We start from the raw sequence: 17,830 nt of genomic DNA on the forward strand, positions 1-17,830 counted from the left end.
CTCTCTAACCGGGCTCTGTGCAACCAATGCACAGCAAAAGACAGATATTTGACAGAGTATCTGAACTAACCTCTAGCTATATAAAATACAAGTGCTTTTCTAGAAGCAGATGTCTATAAGAATAGAGACAATATGCTAAGATTTATTATTACAAGCTGATTTAGTGCCACAGATCAAAAAAGTTACTTCATTAACTGCAAAGACTTTTAGAAGGTAGTCCAGTGAATACAGCTTGTTACCTAGTGGAATAAAATATTCCTGCTAACAGTAAAATATGAAAAATTCAATGAAACTTGAGATAACTACACATAAAATTGATTTCTGCCTACTTGGAATCTTCAAGTTACGCTTACGAGATTGTACGGGCTGCTCAATCCCCTTATCTGTGTTACTGTTCTTCAGCAATATTTCGTTATTGATTTTGGAGAGTAAGAAATTGGTTACAATTTCTGTTCATTGTGCAAAAGCAACACCAACACAGAACACTCAACCCATGAGGGCAAAGCAAGACTTGCTCTTAATAAAAAGAGCTATCAAGTGAACAAAACAAAACAGAAGGAAGGATACAATAATTCCTTTACTAAAATCAGAGGGTTTAGTTATTACTTGTGATATTAGTAAAACAAAACTTCAATCAAAAGCAAAGTTTTTAAATGTAAAACCTTTGCTGGAAGGACTCTTCACTGCATCACCTCTAGCTCCTCTCAAAACTTTTTACATAATGGATCTCTTCTTAGGATAAGACATATCGCAGAGCATTGTCCCTAGCAAATGCCAAACAATCAAGCAAAAGAAAACCACAGGACACAATGCAGCTATGGAATTTGCTGTGTGAGACTTATTTTATTTTCCTCTTGCACCTTGTAATGTAATTATTCAGAAATGCCTGTGGATATCAGAGGCCATATGTTCGCTGGTCAAAAAAGCTATGTTCAAAGCCCAAACAGCTGGCTTCAGTACCTTATCTCTGTTTAAAAAACAACAACAAAAAAACCCCCCCAAAACAGACACATGCAAATCACTACTTGTGAAAACAAGTTGCAAGTCATTTTTATCTCATTAATCTAGGTCAGCTTCAGATAACATATGGAGGGGAAGGAAGAGGAGAGTCAAGGGACAACACTGTTAGGGATTCATTAACAGTAAAAGTGATCATTGCGTACCATTTGAACTGAGATGTGAACACAAGTATATCTGGTTATGAAAAAAAAAAGTATATGAAAGGCACAACAGTCAATCTGAAATGCACCAACATTCCTGTATACAGTCTGGATCTTTCTTTAAACCATGAAATACCTTCCTAGACCAAAGTAGTACTGCACTTCAGTTCATTCCCTAACAAAAAAGCTGCAAGTCTGCACAATAATGCTGAATATCATGCATACATTTATGCCACTAGTTCCTCTCATTTTTTCTAATGACATATAACAGGGGGGAAAAAAACTCAGTAATACTACCAACTTCACTAACACCACAGAAGTTTCCTGCAGAATTTGAGGTACTTGTTTTTAATGTGGCCTTCCTTGCTTTCTAGTGAGAAGAATGTTACAAATCTGACAGCAAAACAGCTTTACACTGAGTACTCACAAAGCGACCAAAATTAATAATAATATCCTGTGAAATTAATATCTTCCCCTCTATCTCAAGATTTCTCTTAACATTGAAAAAATCTGCTTGATTAAGTTGATGAAATATGTCAAACATCAGCTAAAATGAACTTAAAAACATCACAGGAAACTGAAATAATCTTTCAAAAACATTAATTATTTAGCACTGAAAATGCTTATAATTTATGCAGATAAGAGGAAAGATGCAACAAAAACAAATGATTCAGCAAACAGGGAGCAACTGGTCATATGTCTTTGCATATCTTATCTGGAAACTCTTCCCTGTTCATAACACCACTCAGAAGTTGATAAGAAACAAACCTGGGGGACGAAGACAGAGAATCAGAGAAATATTTCATTATAAAAAAAGAAGAAAAAAAGAAAGAAAAAAAAAAGAAAGCACACCCAAGAAATCCACACATTCCAGGTATGCAGAACTACAAAGAAAGTGGCACAGGGATAACAGAAAGGTAAGCCAGAAAGCAGAACCGGGCAGAGGGGCAAGGAAGAAGTAGGACTGCACCTGGCTCTATAAGACAAGGACCTTATTTCAGTGCTAGAGGAAAGCAGCAGATACTGAAAGGGCAAACCTATACAGAGGAGCTGTAAACTGCTGTGTAATAAGCTGACCTTACTAGCAAACATGCTATTATCAGCTGCTGACAAATTAAAAGACAAAAAACAAAACAAGAAAAAAAACCACACTTCCAGCTTTAGGACAAGGAAGTAGTCTGCACAACATCTGAGAATAATGCTCTAAAGTACTTCAACATTATTTGCCTCTCTCTCTTTCTACCAGATACTGCAAAGAATCTGTTACCCAACATTTAGCCAAGTATGAAATTTATGTAACAGCTGGCTTAAATCGAATTTATATGTAACTTTTTTTTTTTTTTTTTTTTAACTGGCTGGTGAATGCAGGTAAAAGGAAGGAGAGATGGGGGGAAGGGGAGAAAGAGGTAGGAAGAAAGTCAAGCCACTTAGTCTCTTAACTGGGATCAGTATGCAACTTTAAGTTGTCCATAAATAATTCAAGATGATGATGAGCATAAGGAACCAGACAGATGCTTCTTTTTTTCAAATTCCCTAGATGCATCAATAGCCAAAAGCTCTTTCATTTACACACACTAAATATGGAATTTGCAATTTTTGCTTCAAATACCTTTGATTTAGACATTTTAAGAATTATGAGAAAATATATCCTCATTAAAACAAGAGTCTTCTACAGGACTTACTGCAAAAGATGAAGCTGAGCAACTGATTAATCTTTCAAGGAGGAAAGGCCTGCACTCACAACACTTTGAGTGTTAATAATACCGAAGAGATACTACGATATCACAAAAGAAAGATTAAAAACTGGCAAGGACACAACGTTTGCCCAGCACCAAGAAACATGACCAAAAATATCAATACAGTGTTGGCACTGAATCCAAGTTATGTGGACAAACATGTCAAGAAGGAAGAGGAAATTGGACTAGATGCAGGATGTTGGACTAGATGACCTCCACTGGTCTCTTCCAACCTACTAGATTCTATAATTAAGAAAACTTCAGAGATCCAGTTGAAAAGTTAAGGAACATTTTTCAGTATTTATCCACATAAAAGAGATGCTTCATGAGAGGTGACCTTCAAGAACTCTGATATTAGATGATTTCCTTACTTTACAAAAGGAAGACCTAGACAATATCCCCCAAAATAGACTTAATCTTCCTAGAACTAAGAACATTGAACATTTCTTAAAGATTTTATTTTTATCATTTCTTAAGAAGGCCTCTACAAGTTGGCAAGAGAAGCCATTATTCATCCCCCAAACACAAATTTATTATCATAAAAGCAGATAATTTCTCTCAACTTCATGAATTTTATTCACAAAGGAAAGAAAGGATCTGACAAGAAGAAAAAAATTGACCAAAGAAGCCTTATTTCTATCTACAGATTTTTCCAGATTCACTAGGTTGACTATGACCTGAGTCTGATGTACATATTGGGACTTTAAAAACAGTACCATTAGAGAAGACAACATTTGACTCTATGAAACTATGGCATAAGGCCTCAAGAAGCATTCAGAGAACAATTTCCAAAAGCAGTTCTCTAAGCACCTTCTTCTGTATGTGGCTGGTCACCACTTCAATAAAGTGACACATGAAAGTACAGAAGTAAAACATATTTAGATGATACTACACGAATAATCTAGTATTATAAAACTTTGAAGTTGACATGGTTGCACACTTTTCTATCCGTCAGATCACTCAAACACAACTTGGCTCATTACTGACTGCAGACTAATAAAACTGATCCCCCAGTCAGGTGAGTATAGAGGCAAGCCTGATATGAAACCAGTTTAAATATAACTGGAATCTTCAGTTTTGCATATGTCCTTTTACCAGTTCCCATCCCAAACAATAAAGCAAGGGAGACTACTACATACATGTGTAATGAATTATTGCTGAGACACTATAATTGCACTCTACAACAGGATCCCTTGAGATTTTGCAGCTTTTCAGTGCTTTAAGACAAAATTTCAAGTAATTCCAAAACTGCGATCTTTCCGAGTCAAATATGTAATTGTTAGCAAAGATTTCTATTATTTGATGCATATTTCTGAGTTGTCAACAGGAAGTAGAAGTTACTGTGAAAAAAGGAACAGAAGTATGATAGAGCTTCAGACACATGAGAAAACAGAATACAATTTGGGTTTTGGCATTCAATAGGAAAAGCGCCCTTCTGAATAACCTAGTTGTGACAGAAGATAAGGTGATTTGAACAGGTGTGGAGGAGTGTACTTCTCTGTTTATTTCCTTGTACACCAGCTATTCTTAACAGTTTTTCCTCCTCCTTCGTAACAGGATCTAATACTGACTGATGAGAGCATTACCTGGCTAATGCTCCGTAAATGACTCAAATAGCTGGTTACTGATTGCATCTTAGTTAAAGTGTTTAAGTTTTAGAGCTGCCCTGATATTGCCAAATTGGAAACTACTCTTTCAGGGTGCAAGTACTATTTCTAAAGTTTGAGATTCCTATTTCTGAAGACCATCTTCTCAAGAGAACTAGTAATGTACAACTTCTGCACTACTTCACAGAAGAATTTGATACACCAATACTCATGGCAACAAAATACAGGATACTTTATTTTATTCCCTCCCCCCCTTTTTTTTTTTGCATAGTGAAGATAGAGTATTTCTTTGAAAAACAAAGTATAATACAAGCCAAAATAAATATTGTCTTAAGAACCAGTAGATTAAGAATATTGGTAGCAATAGGAAGCAAGAAAATCTCTGAATATATCCATAAATCCACTCTTTCAGGGATACAGTCAATATTCAATTCCTTAATAGCCTAAAAGAGGTGTGTATTCAACTTTTTATTGTGCTTTACATTCTGACCAATTCTCTTTTGCTCTGAGCTGGTAAGGCTTCTAAAAATTGTTTCCTACACTGAAAATGCATCTGTGCAGGAACCCGTTAAATTTCAAAACAGAATGACTACAAGCTATATCCCCTTAGCAAGTATTTTGTTAATCTAACCTCTTAAATATTTGTTACATTTCACATGCTTAAAGAAAAATCATAAATACTTTAAGTGACTTTTTATTAACTGATTTACAGATATCCTTTAAGATCATACCTGTTTAAACAAACTGATGATAAGAACATTCATATGAACAGTATTTAAAAGTCACAAACTACTACCTTAGATATAATGGAAGGTTTGCTTTAAATATGCATCTTGATGACATCAGGGCTGGAACAGCAGTATCCTCAAGAATGCTAAATAAGAATGTTGTTTTCAATGCAGAAAAACGTGCAATGAATTCCTCATTTGCTTTTAAATATTGATATAAAGTTGTGGTAATGCTGCACTCTTAAAAACAAATGTTAGGGTCATGACCAGAGAAGTGGTTCAAAAACGTGTATGGCAGAGCTTGTTTTTAGAATGTTTTTATGTAGCAAAGTTCCTCTGCTAGCCTAATTTAATGCTTTAATTTTTCTAATTATGCTGAAACATCAGTTAAGAGCCTACCTGATGTTTTGGAGAATTTGCTGTGCTGGGATTGATATTCCGCAATGCCTAAGAGTAAAAAATAAGATGGATAAAAATTACTTTAGCTGCATAGTTTGGCTGTGCAGGCTGTCTTATACACACCATCTTGTAGTATCAAGTCCCCAAGACAGGCCAGATGAGACAGGATAAGGGAGTTGAGAGACTACGAAAATCACGAAACAGTGAAACAAAACTCACAGGTTTACTAAGGATGTGTATTGACAGAAAAGCTTAACGGCCAGGGAGAACAACATGAAAGGAACTGGCTGTCACCTTGTCCAAAGTTAGTCAGGTTTCTCATGACAACTAAGGCAAGAAGAAAATTAGAAGGCCTACCTAGAAACATGCTAGCATTTGTTGGTGGATTAATAGCAAAGCAGGAATAGCAGAAGCCCAGGTGCTTAAGCAGAGAAAGAAAGTCCTGATGCCATTTTTGCAATGTATTTTTATCTAGAGTACTACAGAAAGTATTGGGCTTTAAAGATGACCCATCTTATATCAAGAGATGCTAAAGATTCCTACAACACAGACCTTGAGTACAAAAGGGATAACGGGAGCCAGATTCCAGGACAGAACACTGCAGGTGATGAAGAAAGAAAAGCTGTCTTTGAAGATGTTTCCTCTCCTGATACAAGACCCATCACCCAAAGTGAAAAGGGAACAGGGTAAGATTTTAAAAGGTTTTCCTCAAAGAAAAGATTAGTGCTTTCTCTGGCAGTGTCAAAAACAAAGAATACCCTAAGTGTCTGGCACAGATGGTAATAACCTCTTCTAAAACATTCAGATGGAAAAATTGAAGCAGAAGATTTAAATAAAGTCAAAAGGAACTCAGAGCTGGAACTGAAAATCCAGAAATCCCAATGTCCAGCCCTACACTCTGACATTCACTATGGCTATATTCATGTACTAGAAAAATTCTAAAAGGAATAGCTTACAGCCTAATTATGAAGTTTGAAATTCCTCGCCATAAGAAAACCACAGGTTCAAAATCCAGCATAAGTGATTCAGTTGTTCCATACTCCACTCCACTGTTAAACGGATGAGACTTTAGAAACAAGGTGTCTCCTCAATGCATCATATATAAACTTGAAAAGTACTTTGGAATCCTGCAGACTGTGACACATTCTAAAAGTGAAAGACTTCCCTCCACTTAAAAGGCAGAACTAAAGCAGCTGTGGGAACCAAACTTTCTGCCTTTTTGCATGACTCAGAACTCAATGAATGTGAGATAAATTCTCAAGAGGAATCTCCAATCAGATCAACAGTCCATGATGTCATCTAATAGTAAGGAAGCCTGCTCTTTGAGAGTTTTGTTAGAGAGGAATGAGGGAGGAAAGCAAAACGCTTCTGTCTCACAAGTCGGACACTTTCACTACCAGACTGATACCGGTAACAGAATAAATTTAGACTTTTTCAGATCTCAAAGCTTTTTGTATAGTCACTAGTTTTTAATGCTTACTGAAACAACAACTTAGCCAAAACAGAAAACACCAAAAAAAAATAGTGGAAGTAGGTGTCTAACCTGTGGCCTCACCTGCCGAAGCAGTTCTTGATGCTTCAGTCTCAGCCTTTCTTTCTCCATCTGCAGCTGCTGAAGTCTCATCTGTTGCTGCTGATTGGAGCTGCTCCCACCCATCACACCACCTTGGGGACTCTGAGGAGCCAGAGGGGGTGGCTGTTTCACTGGAGCGCTTTGGCTGATTCGCTGATTCATGGCTAAGGAACCAAAACAATAAACATTTTAAAATTAAATTCAGACAAATACTTTCAAGGAAAGTATTATCCTTAGACAGTGCATATTAAAAATTTTATAACACACTACAAGCCATGACAGTACAAAACATGCAGCTATGCACTGATGTTCACAGAATGTGAAATGTTATGCTCATAATCAATGCAACATTCTCATTTTTAAAAGTATATGCTTGTACTTCTGAAAAGAGCCAAACTTGTAAGATGGTAAAAACAGAAATCCCAAATAGTGGTAAAATATTTTAAGCTTAATTAGAATGATTAATTCTCTCTTCTTCTCTTGTTTTTAATATACTATTCTTGACTTAGAAACAAAAAATACAAATTCACTTTTCTTATTCAGGTGAATTCTTAGTACCATTAAACACACTGAATAACAAAACAGATTGTCTTGCTTATATCCAGCTACATTTGGTTACAGGCTACCATTCCTCCATCTGTGATGCAGGTCATGCAACAATCATTCACAACGTTTTCACGTCAAGTTTTGAATGTGACAACAAACTCCATTTGGAGCATCTTGAGATGAAAAATTAGGGCTGGTACAGAAAGGGCAGATGAGTTATAGAGCTAGAAATATTGCCATCAACATAAGATACACATTTTGCTGATGCTTTTTTCCCCTCTTCTTCCCCTCAAGGTATGCAATGTACCTTTTCTGGGGTGGAAAGAAAAAGTGTCTTCCTATATAACTAACACATAATGAGAACCCATCTCTCCTTCTCCCATGAAAGCAAGATCTAAGGTAAATTTTGTTTATAAAATAATGTATGACTGGGACCTAGTTAACTGACAGACCAGATTTTTCCCTCACAAGAGACCAGTATGGTTAAAGTCAGCAGAGGCACTGGAGTTCCTGTAGTGGAACAGAGGGCTGGGAAAAGCTGAATATGGAAGGACACTATTTTCAGGGGCTTTCAGTTTTAGAATTAGCTTTCCATCCTGTTCTCTGGAACAGCCTGAATCTGCTAACACTTAGAATATGTTGCAAAACACATTTGCTGGCGCAGCAAAGGGAGAGTGGTAGGGATTTCTTTTTCTTTTTTTTTTTTCCCTGGGAATGAGGATTATGGTTTATGGGAACTAAGAGGAAAGGCAATGAGCTTCTTTTAGGACAACGGGCTGTTTTGGTATAAAGAAAACCCATCTGTTGTCTTAGTTTGAATGAATTCATCATATAACAGGATTCCTAGAACACTAACACTTTTAATTAATGTAAGCAAGAAGCATTATCTTATAAAGAAGCTGTATCACCCTTTTCTCTTCAACTCAACTGTGTTTTGTGTGCTCAACTAACAGCCTGTAAAGCACAGAAGTGCCTTTCTTTTGCTCCAAGAAATTCTACATAGATTTAACCATCTCATAAAAGTAGTAAAAAGGGCTGTTGCCTCACAGTCTTGCTTCCTTTCCCTTGCCACAACTGTTCACCAGTTCATCCTTTCATTGAGGGGTAACATATGAAGAAGAAATACTGTATTACTTGCTGCAGTGAGAATGGAAAGGAAAAAAAAAAAAAAAGTCTCGACCAAGAACAGTGACAGACTTAACTCTCCAGTCTACCCTTTTAACCATTCCATAGATCAAGCACAGAGTCAACAATCTAAACTAAACATAGTCCTATTTTCACGAGTCTAGAGTCAAAATAAAATGAAGTGTCATATACCTAAAGTAATTTGAAATAATCTTTTATTCTTTATGTAGTTACTTGTGAAAACTTCATACATATTATCACAAATAGGATAAAACTTCCTGTAAAGGCAGGTGAACAGATGAAGTGGAAAACAGTAGAAAAAGGATCCCAGTGCCAAGTAGGAGCAACAGACTGAACACACAAGGGCATGAGAATCAACTCCAACCAGGAAGTCCTATCCTGACAGAGCAAAAAAAAAATTTTTTTTTGATTGCGGGAAGCTGAAGGAGCTGTGGATAAAGCTTAAAATCAAGCAGTTGTTCTTACAAGACATCCAGCACTTCATCATCAAAACTGAACTTCAGGAAGAAGGTGACCAGGATCAATCGACCAACCAACTTTGCAACATGAACTATGACCCCTAGGCCAGCAACAGCAAAAGGCAGGACAGCTTGTTCCTCTGCTGAACAGGACATAGAAGGCTCGTAAGGCCCAAGTTATCAGAAACTGCTAAGCAGAAGTTTCAACAGTACCAACAGTTGCCCTGCAAGGACATGAGCAGTGAACAGGAACAAGGAACAGTGAAACAAGGAACTGTATTGGGCAACCTCTGCTGGAAGACTGATGGCAGTCAGACTGTCTACATTTACCAACTTAGGACAAAGCTGAAGGTGGAGATAGCAGTGCAAAAGAAAGGCAGCCCACCTAGCAGCTCTCTTATGAGCTAGACATGACACTGCTGGGGTGGGGGATGTATCTGCTCCCTTCTTCCTTTCTGCCCAGAATCCTACCAAGTCTGGAACCAGGACCACATCTTTTGCTTTTTGCATCCTATTCTCCTTCATCTCGAAGGCAGAAAATGAGAGAGTTAGTAGGGGACAATAGAAAACAGCAGTCTTCTCCTGCTGTTAGCTCTCATAGTCTGTGCTACATTTCAGAAGTTCCAGGATTCAAACCCTGTTATGAAACACGATGGAAGGTCAATTACAGATCAAAGTAAAAGGGGACAAAGGTTAGAAAATTACAATCACCTATGAAATCACCTGAAAAAAGAAAAAAAAGCTCATTTAAGTTGAAAGCAGACTACCTCAGCAAACTATCAAGCTTGTAAAAATAAAGTACCCAAAGCTGAAGAATGTCAGTTTTCATTTGGTTAAAAAGGCCATCTTTACGGTCTAGTCTCCAATTATATAGCCACAGTTTCCAGAGTCACTGCCTCATGCAGTTGACAGTCATGCCACATTACAGATAACCTCACATAAATTCAACAGTTCCTAACTTCAGATAAAGACATATGTGCAATATCATTAACATGCTTTCAACATGTTTTGCTGCATGCAACATGCAAGTATCACCTCGCTAGGTGTCTCTTCCACTAATACACAGCTTTGGGAATAATTTTCCTCTCATGCCAAGTTTTTCATATTTTACATACATGTATCTTTCTGACAACTGCTTGTATTATTCCTGTCCTCTCTGCTGATCACAAAATTTACTCCACTCTTCCTATCTACCGACTTTGCAACTTAAAATGTAAGAAACAAATCATGTTTGTCTGACACTTTTCATTTTACTCCACCATCCTAGATCCCTGAAATGCCTTCTAATGTGCATTTTGAAACTAATGCTTCTAACTAAAAGTGTATCTAAAATATGAGTATCACAAGATATTGAGACTTTGGTGTATACTTAGTATTTACCAATAAATATGTAAAGGCAGTTTAATTAAATGATTATACATGAATTTCTTTGGGAACTCTTCAGAAGCTGAATCTAAGACCTAGTTTCTACATTCTTATTCATATATCTTTTAAAAAGATTTTTTAAAAGCACTTTACTGTTTTAAGAATGCAAGTCCCAGAGACTTCCCATTGACATGACTTTAAACTGGTCTCAGAACAGATCATCAAGATGTTTTTCATAAGAGGGGAATACTTTTAACTCTGAAATTATACTAAAAGTTTGGAAATTAAAAGAGGACTTTGCTAACTCAGTTTTATTGACTTAACATACCCAAGTGAAGAACCAGTGTGTGTCAAGTGAAGAACCAGTGTGTGTGGGGGGGAAGGCATTAGTAACACTGAATGATTTTTAGCCATCCTGGCTGATTACGCAAGTATGTTATCTTCAAGAGAAGCAGAAAGAAGAATGTAACTTTCTATCATTTCCAACACAATATTTAATAAAGAGAACAAACCAGAGGTTAAGTTTTTTGGTTTTTTTTTTTAAAAAAACATTCAATTCTCCATTACTGACTGAGGACCTGATTGCAGAAATCTGCCCTCTGAAGAATATGCTTATCAGTGTGATGTCATACAAGCACATTTTGTATTGTCACACCTCATGGTTTTGTGATGCTCCTTAAACCCACAGCTCTTTTTAAATGCCTTGAATTCAAAGGCAAAGAGCTTCATTTATCTGTTAGAGCTGGGACTTATCAGTTTTCTGATGCATCCTGCTCCTTACCTTCCTTGGGTATGGAAAGTATTTAAAGACGGGGCTCTGCACCCACCCAGAGCAAGCTGCAAAGACCTCACAGGAGGCAAGGAACAAACAGGTCTTTGTTTCTAGAAGAGGGGGATTTGAGGGAGGAGGAGGGGGAGGAGGAGGAGGAGGGGCAGACAAGTTAAAAAACACAGGCAACTTAAAAAGACAATAAAAAAAGATTTTGCAGTCCTATAACATGGCTAAGCCTCACAATCTGCAGAATACAGTCAATCATAATAGTTGCAATATGCTTTTGAAAACTGTCTGAGAGTTTGGGGTGTTCAAATGTTACACATCAAATGTTCTACTATCCAAACTCACCAACAAAATGCCTGTTTTGTGCTGTAGCAGGTAATGAATACTTTACAGTCACAGGAAAAAAATTAGACCATCGTCTACATCTTTAATGAAGACAAAAGAGGTAAACAATTACCGGTCATTGGTGTGCGAGGGAAAAGCTCAGCAGATCGTTACAAGTCACACAGAAAAGGCTCATTCTCTCCCCAGATCCCGCGCCAGTTTAAATCGCACGTCCCGGGGCGTCACGGCTTACAGCACCGCAGTACCGCTCCCGACACGTAGAGTTATACGCAAAGATCGCGGTAGAGTACCCTTCATCATTAACAGACAAAGCTGAATGTGGGATGTCTTCTCATATTTATCCGTTCATTCTTCAAAACTAAAACTAATTTTAATCTCCAAGTGGAAGGACGTTATCCTTTATTTAAACAACAACAAAAAAAGTCCCCAATCTCGCTGCAGTCTGAGCAACCTATAACTGACAGTTCTTAGAAGCAAGGATTAGGTTTACAGCAAAGAGGGAACTGAAAAAGAGCACTTTTCCCTTTCAGCTTCAGTTGGGCATTAGACAGCTCTTTGTGCATCATTTTTGGCTATATCCAGGTTTCTGATTGATGTTGGTCTGTAGCACTGCAGAGGCAAAAAAAATCCTTTGATTAAATTGAAAAGAGCTGTGAAGAAAAAATTACCAGCAGGATTTAAAAGAATGAGACTCGGAAGTAATTAAAACTTGTTCCAAATGGCTTTTTTACAGGGACTTGATACAGCAGTTTGTTGTTTAATCAGGATGCAAGGTATGTTTTTGGATTGCATTCTTTAAAATATCCTGCTACATTATTTTAAGGAAATCCAAGTTGTTTTACAATAGCAGCATTATGAAACATCAACCTAAAAATCAGCATGATAAAGTATTTCCATGGTTTTTCATTTTGTTTAAAGATTAATCTGAGAATCCTGGAGTTTAGAGTGAGAGGCAAACCTGAAACACAGACTGTTCTCCAGGCTCATCTTTGCTGTAGTAAATGCACCTTAGTGTCATAATCAGGTAAAAACAAAAATTCTTACATTCCCAAGCTAGACTCTTGCTAAAAACAAGGTATATTAGATGAAAACACTAATTGTTACAGAAGCACGTCCAAACTATGGTTTGATTACTTTGTATTTATCAATTATCTGTATTAAAGTGAAATCAGTATTTTTTGTTTTGCTCTTCTACCACTGAAGGCACTCCGTGATTAAAAAGTGGAAGTTAACACAAGCAGTTCTTCGTTTGCTTTTGATAAAGCTGCCATTGTCCTAAAAAAATTTTTTTTTTGTATACTAAAATGCAGAGGTCTAACATTTTGAGACCATTGCTATGATTCTATAACATCACCAAATTGTCCCTTGAAACTAACATTTGACATTTGAAACTAAACTGGAGTAAAATGCTGTTGCAGTTGTTCACAGATCTAACTTTTTTCCCATAGCAGCAAATAGCAATTTTTATGAAGCGCTTTCACAGAATTTTCATCAGTTTCAGAAGAACTAAAATACTTTGGCCAGTCAGAGGAGCAAATATAAACAAGCTTTATCAATAATGTAAATAGCTACAAGAAACTTCTGTCCAGTGCACGCATATGAACCAAAACATTTTCTGTTCTTTAAAATCAATTTTAACTTTGGAAATCTAAACAATTTTAAAATACTTAAATATTTTAAAATCTACCTGCTGAATAGAACTGACATGCTTCTTCCCAATGGGGTTATCCTACAGGAGAACTACTTAGTTGATGACTGTAAAGGACAGATTATGAGAAGACACCTCAACTAATGCCATTTATGTTTAAATACTATGTATGAAACACTGTTAAAACAACAGAAAGTGCAAGACTCTCAAGCTGACCAAAACCCAATACCTGACAACGGAAGATCCGGCAAAATATACATAATCTAAGTTAGTCTCCATTTTAGACCACAGTTAAATCAGCAAAGAGTATCCATAAGGGTATCACCTTCCAACAGTTTCATTCTTCAATCATCACATATTACTTCCTGCATTAACCAGGCCAAAAAACAAACTTCTTTATAATTTTTTTTATAAAATAATATGAAAGCCATTACAATTTTTTTTAAAATGCAGGTTTCCTTTAATTTCTGATTTATTCACCTTTAATTTCTGATTTATTCTGATTTATACCCTGTGTATATGCATGTGCACATGTGCATTTATTTTCTATTTCCACGATATGCCAATTAGAAATGATTACATGAGAATTAAAAAATCCAATTAAAAAAATGTATTTTTTTAAATCAGCAGTATACTGTCAAGAAACAGTGCAAAACTCTTTAATTAAAAAACAAACTGAAATTATGTTTCAAAATGACTGAACTCAAGAAAAAAAAAGGACAACTGACACATCTTTGAATTTTAGATTATATGATTACCTATAGAGTACATAAATATTTATATAAATATATATTTTAATCTATTTTTTACATAAACACTTATAGACTGCAGATAATAATGAATGATGTGTTCAAATGATGCACCTTCAATTTCCAAGGTGCATTTAGAGAGACATGCAAACTGCAGTGTTAGAAGACTATGGGGGGTAAATTGGTCCAACTAGGAGTGCAGTTGTTGTTGTTGTTGCTGTTTTTTACTGTCATAGGAGTGCTAGCACAACAATGGAGATGCAGGTATTTATACTGGCATAAAGGTATCATTAGCAGCAATTCCTCTTTCTCATTAAAGGATTAAACTATTCTGAAACAAAAGCAGCTATAAGCCCATATAAACCTACTGCCCTCAAAAATCTTTAATAAAAAAGATTTTTATTTTATTAGTGTACCAGTATTCTATATAAGGTAGTTTGTAAATTACTTGTGGGCAGATTTAATGATTTCTTCAGTGAACTCTGTTCAGTAAACAGAAATAAACATATACTGCTTTCATACAAAACAACCTTTCATTTTCTGATATACACTGATGAATAACTAATAAGCATTGATTGTCACTGTTGTTTCATAGGGCAGCATCCCCTACAAAAAGGGATGCTCACCACTGACATTTCACCTGCCTCCGCAGATTCACCATGATCTCATTTCGACAGCATTTCACTGAAAACTGATGTTGCTCAGTATGCACACGTTCTTTGAAATACATAGCAAAATAACTAAGTCTTTTCTCCATCCTAAGCGATCTCCTGAAACTGTTCATCTGGAAAAACTGGAACAACAAAGCGAAAATGCAAATACCAAGAGAACTTTCAGATGAGTCAAAACCATTTAGTTTTAATGATACATCATGTAAAGAGGATATGCCACTGAATCTGCAGATCCAAAACAACCGTGGCTCATGGTCTCATGTTCTGCTTTTGGGCAGAGATAGAAGACAGATCTAGAACTTAAAAAAAAATAAAAAATAAAAATAAAAAACCCAATAATAATAATAATAATAATAATAAATATCTGAGAGGCCACTGTGACCAGATAAAGCTCAAAAGCCTATCAAAAGTTTTCTGGACTAGTGTTCCAATTCTATGATGCCCACAAATCCGCCTTTAGTGAGGCAGATTTAAAGATGGGTGTTAAACAACACATTAGACAGGTAAGGGATAACACAACACTATGGAATACTTTTAATTCCCAACACTTAAAAATTAGTAGATGCTCCACAACTTAAGTTTTTAAAACTTAAGGTGTTTTAAGTGCATTTCAAGTTTTTAAAGAAAATGATAAATACATGTTTCAATACATGCTTTAGGATATTCTCGTTCTTCATAAATAACCAATCTCATGCATTTTTTGCTTCTGACAGCTTACTTTAATGAATCTACAGTCCGTATTTTCTTTCAGTAGTTCTGAACAAGGCCTTTGCAAGTTTAAGGGTATACTGTTCTTGCATTATGAAACAGGGAAGCAGAAAAACCTGATGTGCATTCTCTATGCTCCTGCTGTTATCATCACTTTTATTCCTTTTCTTATGGATAGCTTAAGCAACTACTTGCCACAGAGGCTCTGTGCACCTTTCCATAATGATGTTAAACACTGTCTTGCCTTGCCTTTCCCCTCATCCAAAATTCAGACACAACTTAATGAATATTAACATGACCCCTAACTGGGAGTGATAAAAATGAAGTTGTGGCAATGATTTCAGATTACATCTCTTGCTTCATACCCCATTTGGCAGCTCCAACGCTGAAATGAACAGAAGGAAAAAGACTGGACATGCGTAAGGCTAGTATGACCGCTAGTAACAAACTATAAAACTGAAGTTTGGAATAATCTAACAAAAACGTGAAACAGTATCTTGTTTTACTCCAAATCCTGCAGACAGATTTGTCCAATACTCTAATGGAGTATTTGTGTGAAAACTTTAAGACTCAGGTTAACTCAATAGAGACACCGAAATTAATCAGTTTCTGATGTTTTCCCACTTTTTCCAAGTTCACCATCCATCTTTGAAATTAACAAATTAAGTATCCTCAAAGGGCAAATTATTTTTACTTGAGTTTCAAGAACCAGTCCTACCATCTGCAAACTAAAGTAACAGTTAAAAGCCCTTAATGCTATTTGAGGCAAAAGCCAAACCCTGGAAACTTGCAGCAATAAAGTTGGATGATTCCAAACTTTTTTTAACTGATTCTAGGAAATTAAATTTTATAGAAAAAGCAGATGTTCTCCTACTTCATCAACTCCAACTACTCAGCATGCATGGCTGATCTACTTCCTACTGAAACATCCTTTGACCATCAAGAAATACTGGGATCTGTGAAGAAGGACCAATGGACAATGGCAGAGGAGGGAAGAAGCTAGTAAAAGACAAAACACTCCAAAAAGCTAGCTCAACCTGACTAATTCTCTTAAGGAAATGATCTCCAAGATATAAACCTGCAAAGGCACTGAGAAAGGTTGGACAGCACATTTGTACCAGATGCTCTGCTAGCACAAGGAATCCTGCCGACAGAGGCCTGAGGAAGCTTCCCCCAGCCCCATTCCTTTGATCCCATGTGAACTTTTATGATGGTTGGTGCTTGGCATGGGAAGATCTTCCTTTCACATTTAGTCCTTTCCTAGATTTAAAGAAGCGTCAATTCCCCTAACTCAAAACTGTTCTAAAGCCACATATATAGACTAGGAGGATCAGTATCAGAACCAGAGCAAGGCTTTGCTGCAGTTTTAAGTGATGTAGCTGAAGACTTCAGGCCCACTTCAAATATGTTAGAACTGAGTCTTGGATCGAAGTTCTTATCTTCATCTTGGAGCATGCAGATTTTAGACCTGGCCTACTCCACAGCAGGGTATTCTGACAGGAACTCTTATCTGATGCATTGGTCTTTAAAGCCTGCTCCAAGAAAGAATCCATACCAACCACATCCTTTTACTTTCTGTTTAAAGGCAGGAATGCAATACTCAAATGACCTTTACCAAATAAGTCAGTAGGTGTGTTTGCCTTTAAACTAATTCTCCTTCCTCCCTCTTTTCTAGCCACATTAATGAATAGTTCCCAGCACCACTTGGGGGGGGGTGGGTAAGAAACTTCTACGCACATCTACCAGAGAAAATAAAGATGAACATGAAGCTTCCATCTGATGAGAAACATTCAGAGAAATAAGGGCTGACTCCCTGGAAGTGGAGAATTCAGAAACAGTAAGGGGAAACACTCTTCATACCTTCTGTTTCCGAATACTGCAACAGAAGAGTATGTTTGCACATACTATTCAACAGCTTTACTGTTTGCAGTGGTTCTTCGGATTGGTGAAAGAGGCAGCATCAAGGAAGTGAATTTCTCCTTCATTTTCAATTAACATTAATACCATTGTATTGATCAGGAACTTAGCATTACAAAGATGCATTCACCTATTGCTTTTGAAAGTTTTAATAGTCAAAATATAATGAAAACCAAGCCCTTATATTAAAGCACCAGGACACAAAAGGGTATGGCAATCCTCAGAAATAAACAGGGTTTTCAACCCATACTAAGCACTGAAAGGTAAACTTCTGAGTCATTCACATTTTATTTAGG

At 36.6% G+C, this 17,830-nt stretch overlaps 1 protein-coding gene across 4 annotated transcripts in view; it reads right to left on the bottom strand.

Moving 5' to 3' along the window:
* The window catches only part of YAP1 (Yes associated protein 1), an 89,051-nt gene that overhangs the window by 15,440 nt on the left and 55,781 nt on the right, over positions 1–17,830 (bottom strand). The window contains exons 4-5 of one of the 4 annotated variants that reach the window (XM_026077905.1): positions 7,186–7,367; positions 5,631–5,678 (exon numbers count right to left, since the gene is read on the bottom strand). In XM_026077905.1, coding sequence (XP_025933690.1) covers positions 5,631–5,678; positions 7,186–7,367 — 230 coding nt within the window. Of the gene's footprint in view, positions 1–5,630; positions 5,679–7,173; positions 7,368–17,830 lie in introns of all 4 variants that reach the window. The other 3 variants (XM_026077904.1, XM_026077907.1, XM_026077906.1) reach the window with 3 other exon arrangements.

The sequence above is a fragment of the Apteryx rowi genome, unplaced genomic scaffold, assembly GCF_003343035.1.
Source record: "Apteryx rowi isolate R43461 unplaced genomic scaffold, aptRow1 scaffold_466, whole genome shotgun sequence".
Lineage (NCBI taxonomy): Eukaryota > Metazoa > Chordata > Aves > Apterygiformes > Apterygidae > Apteryx > Apteryx rowi.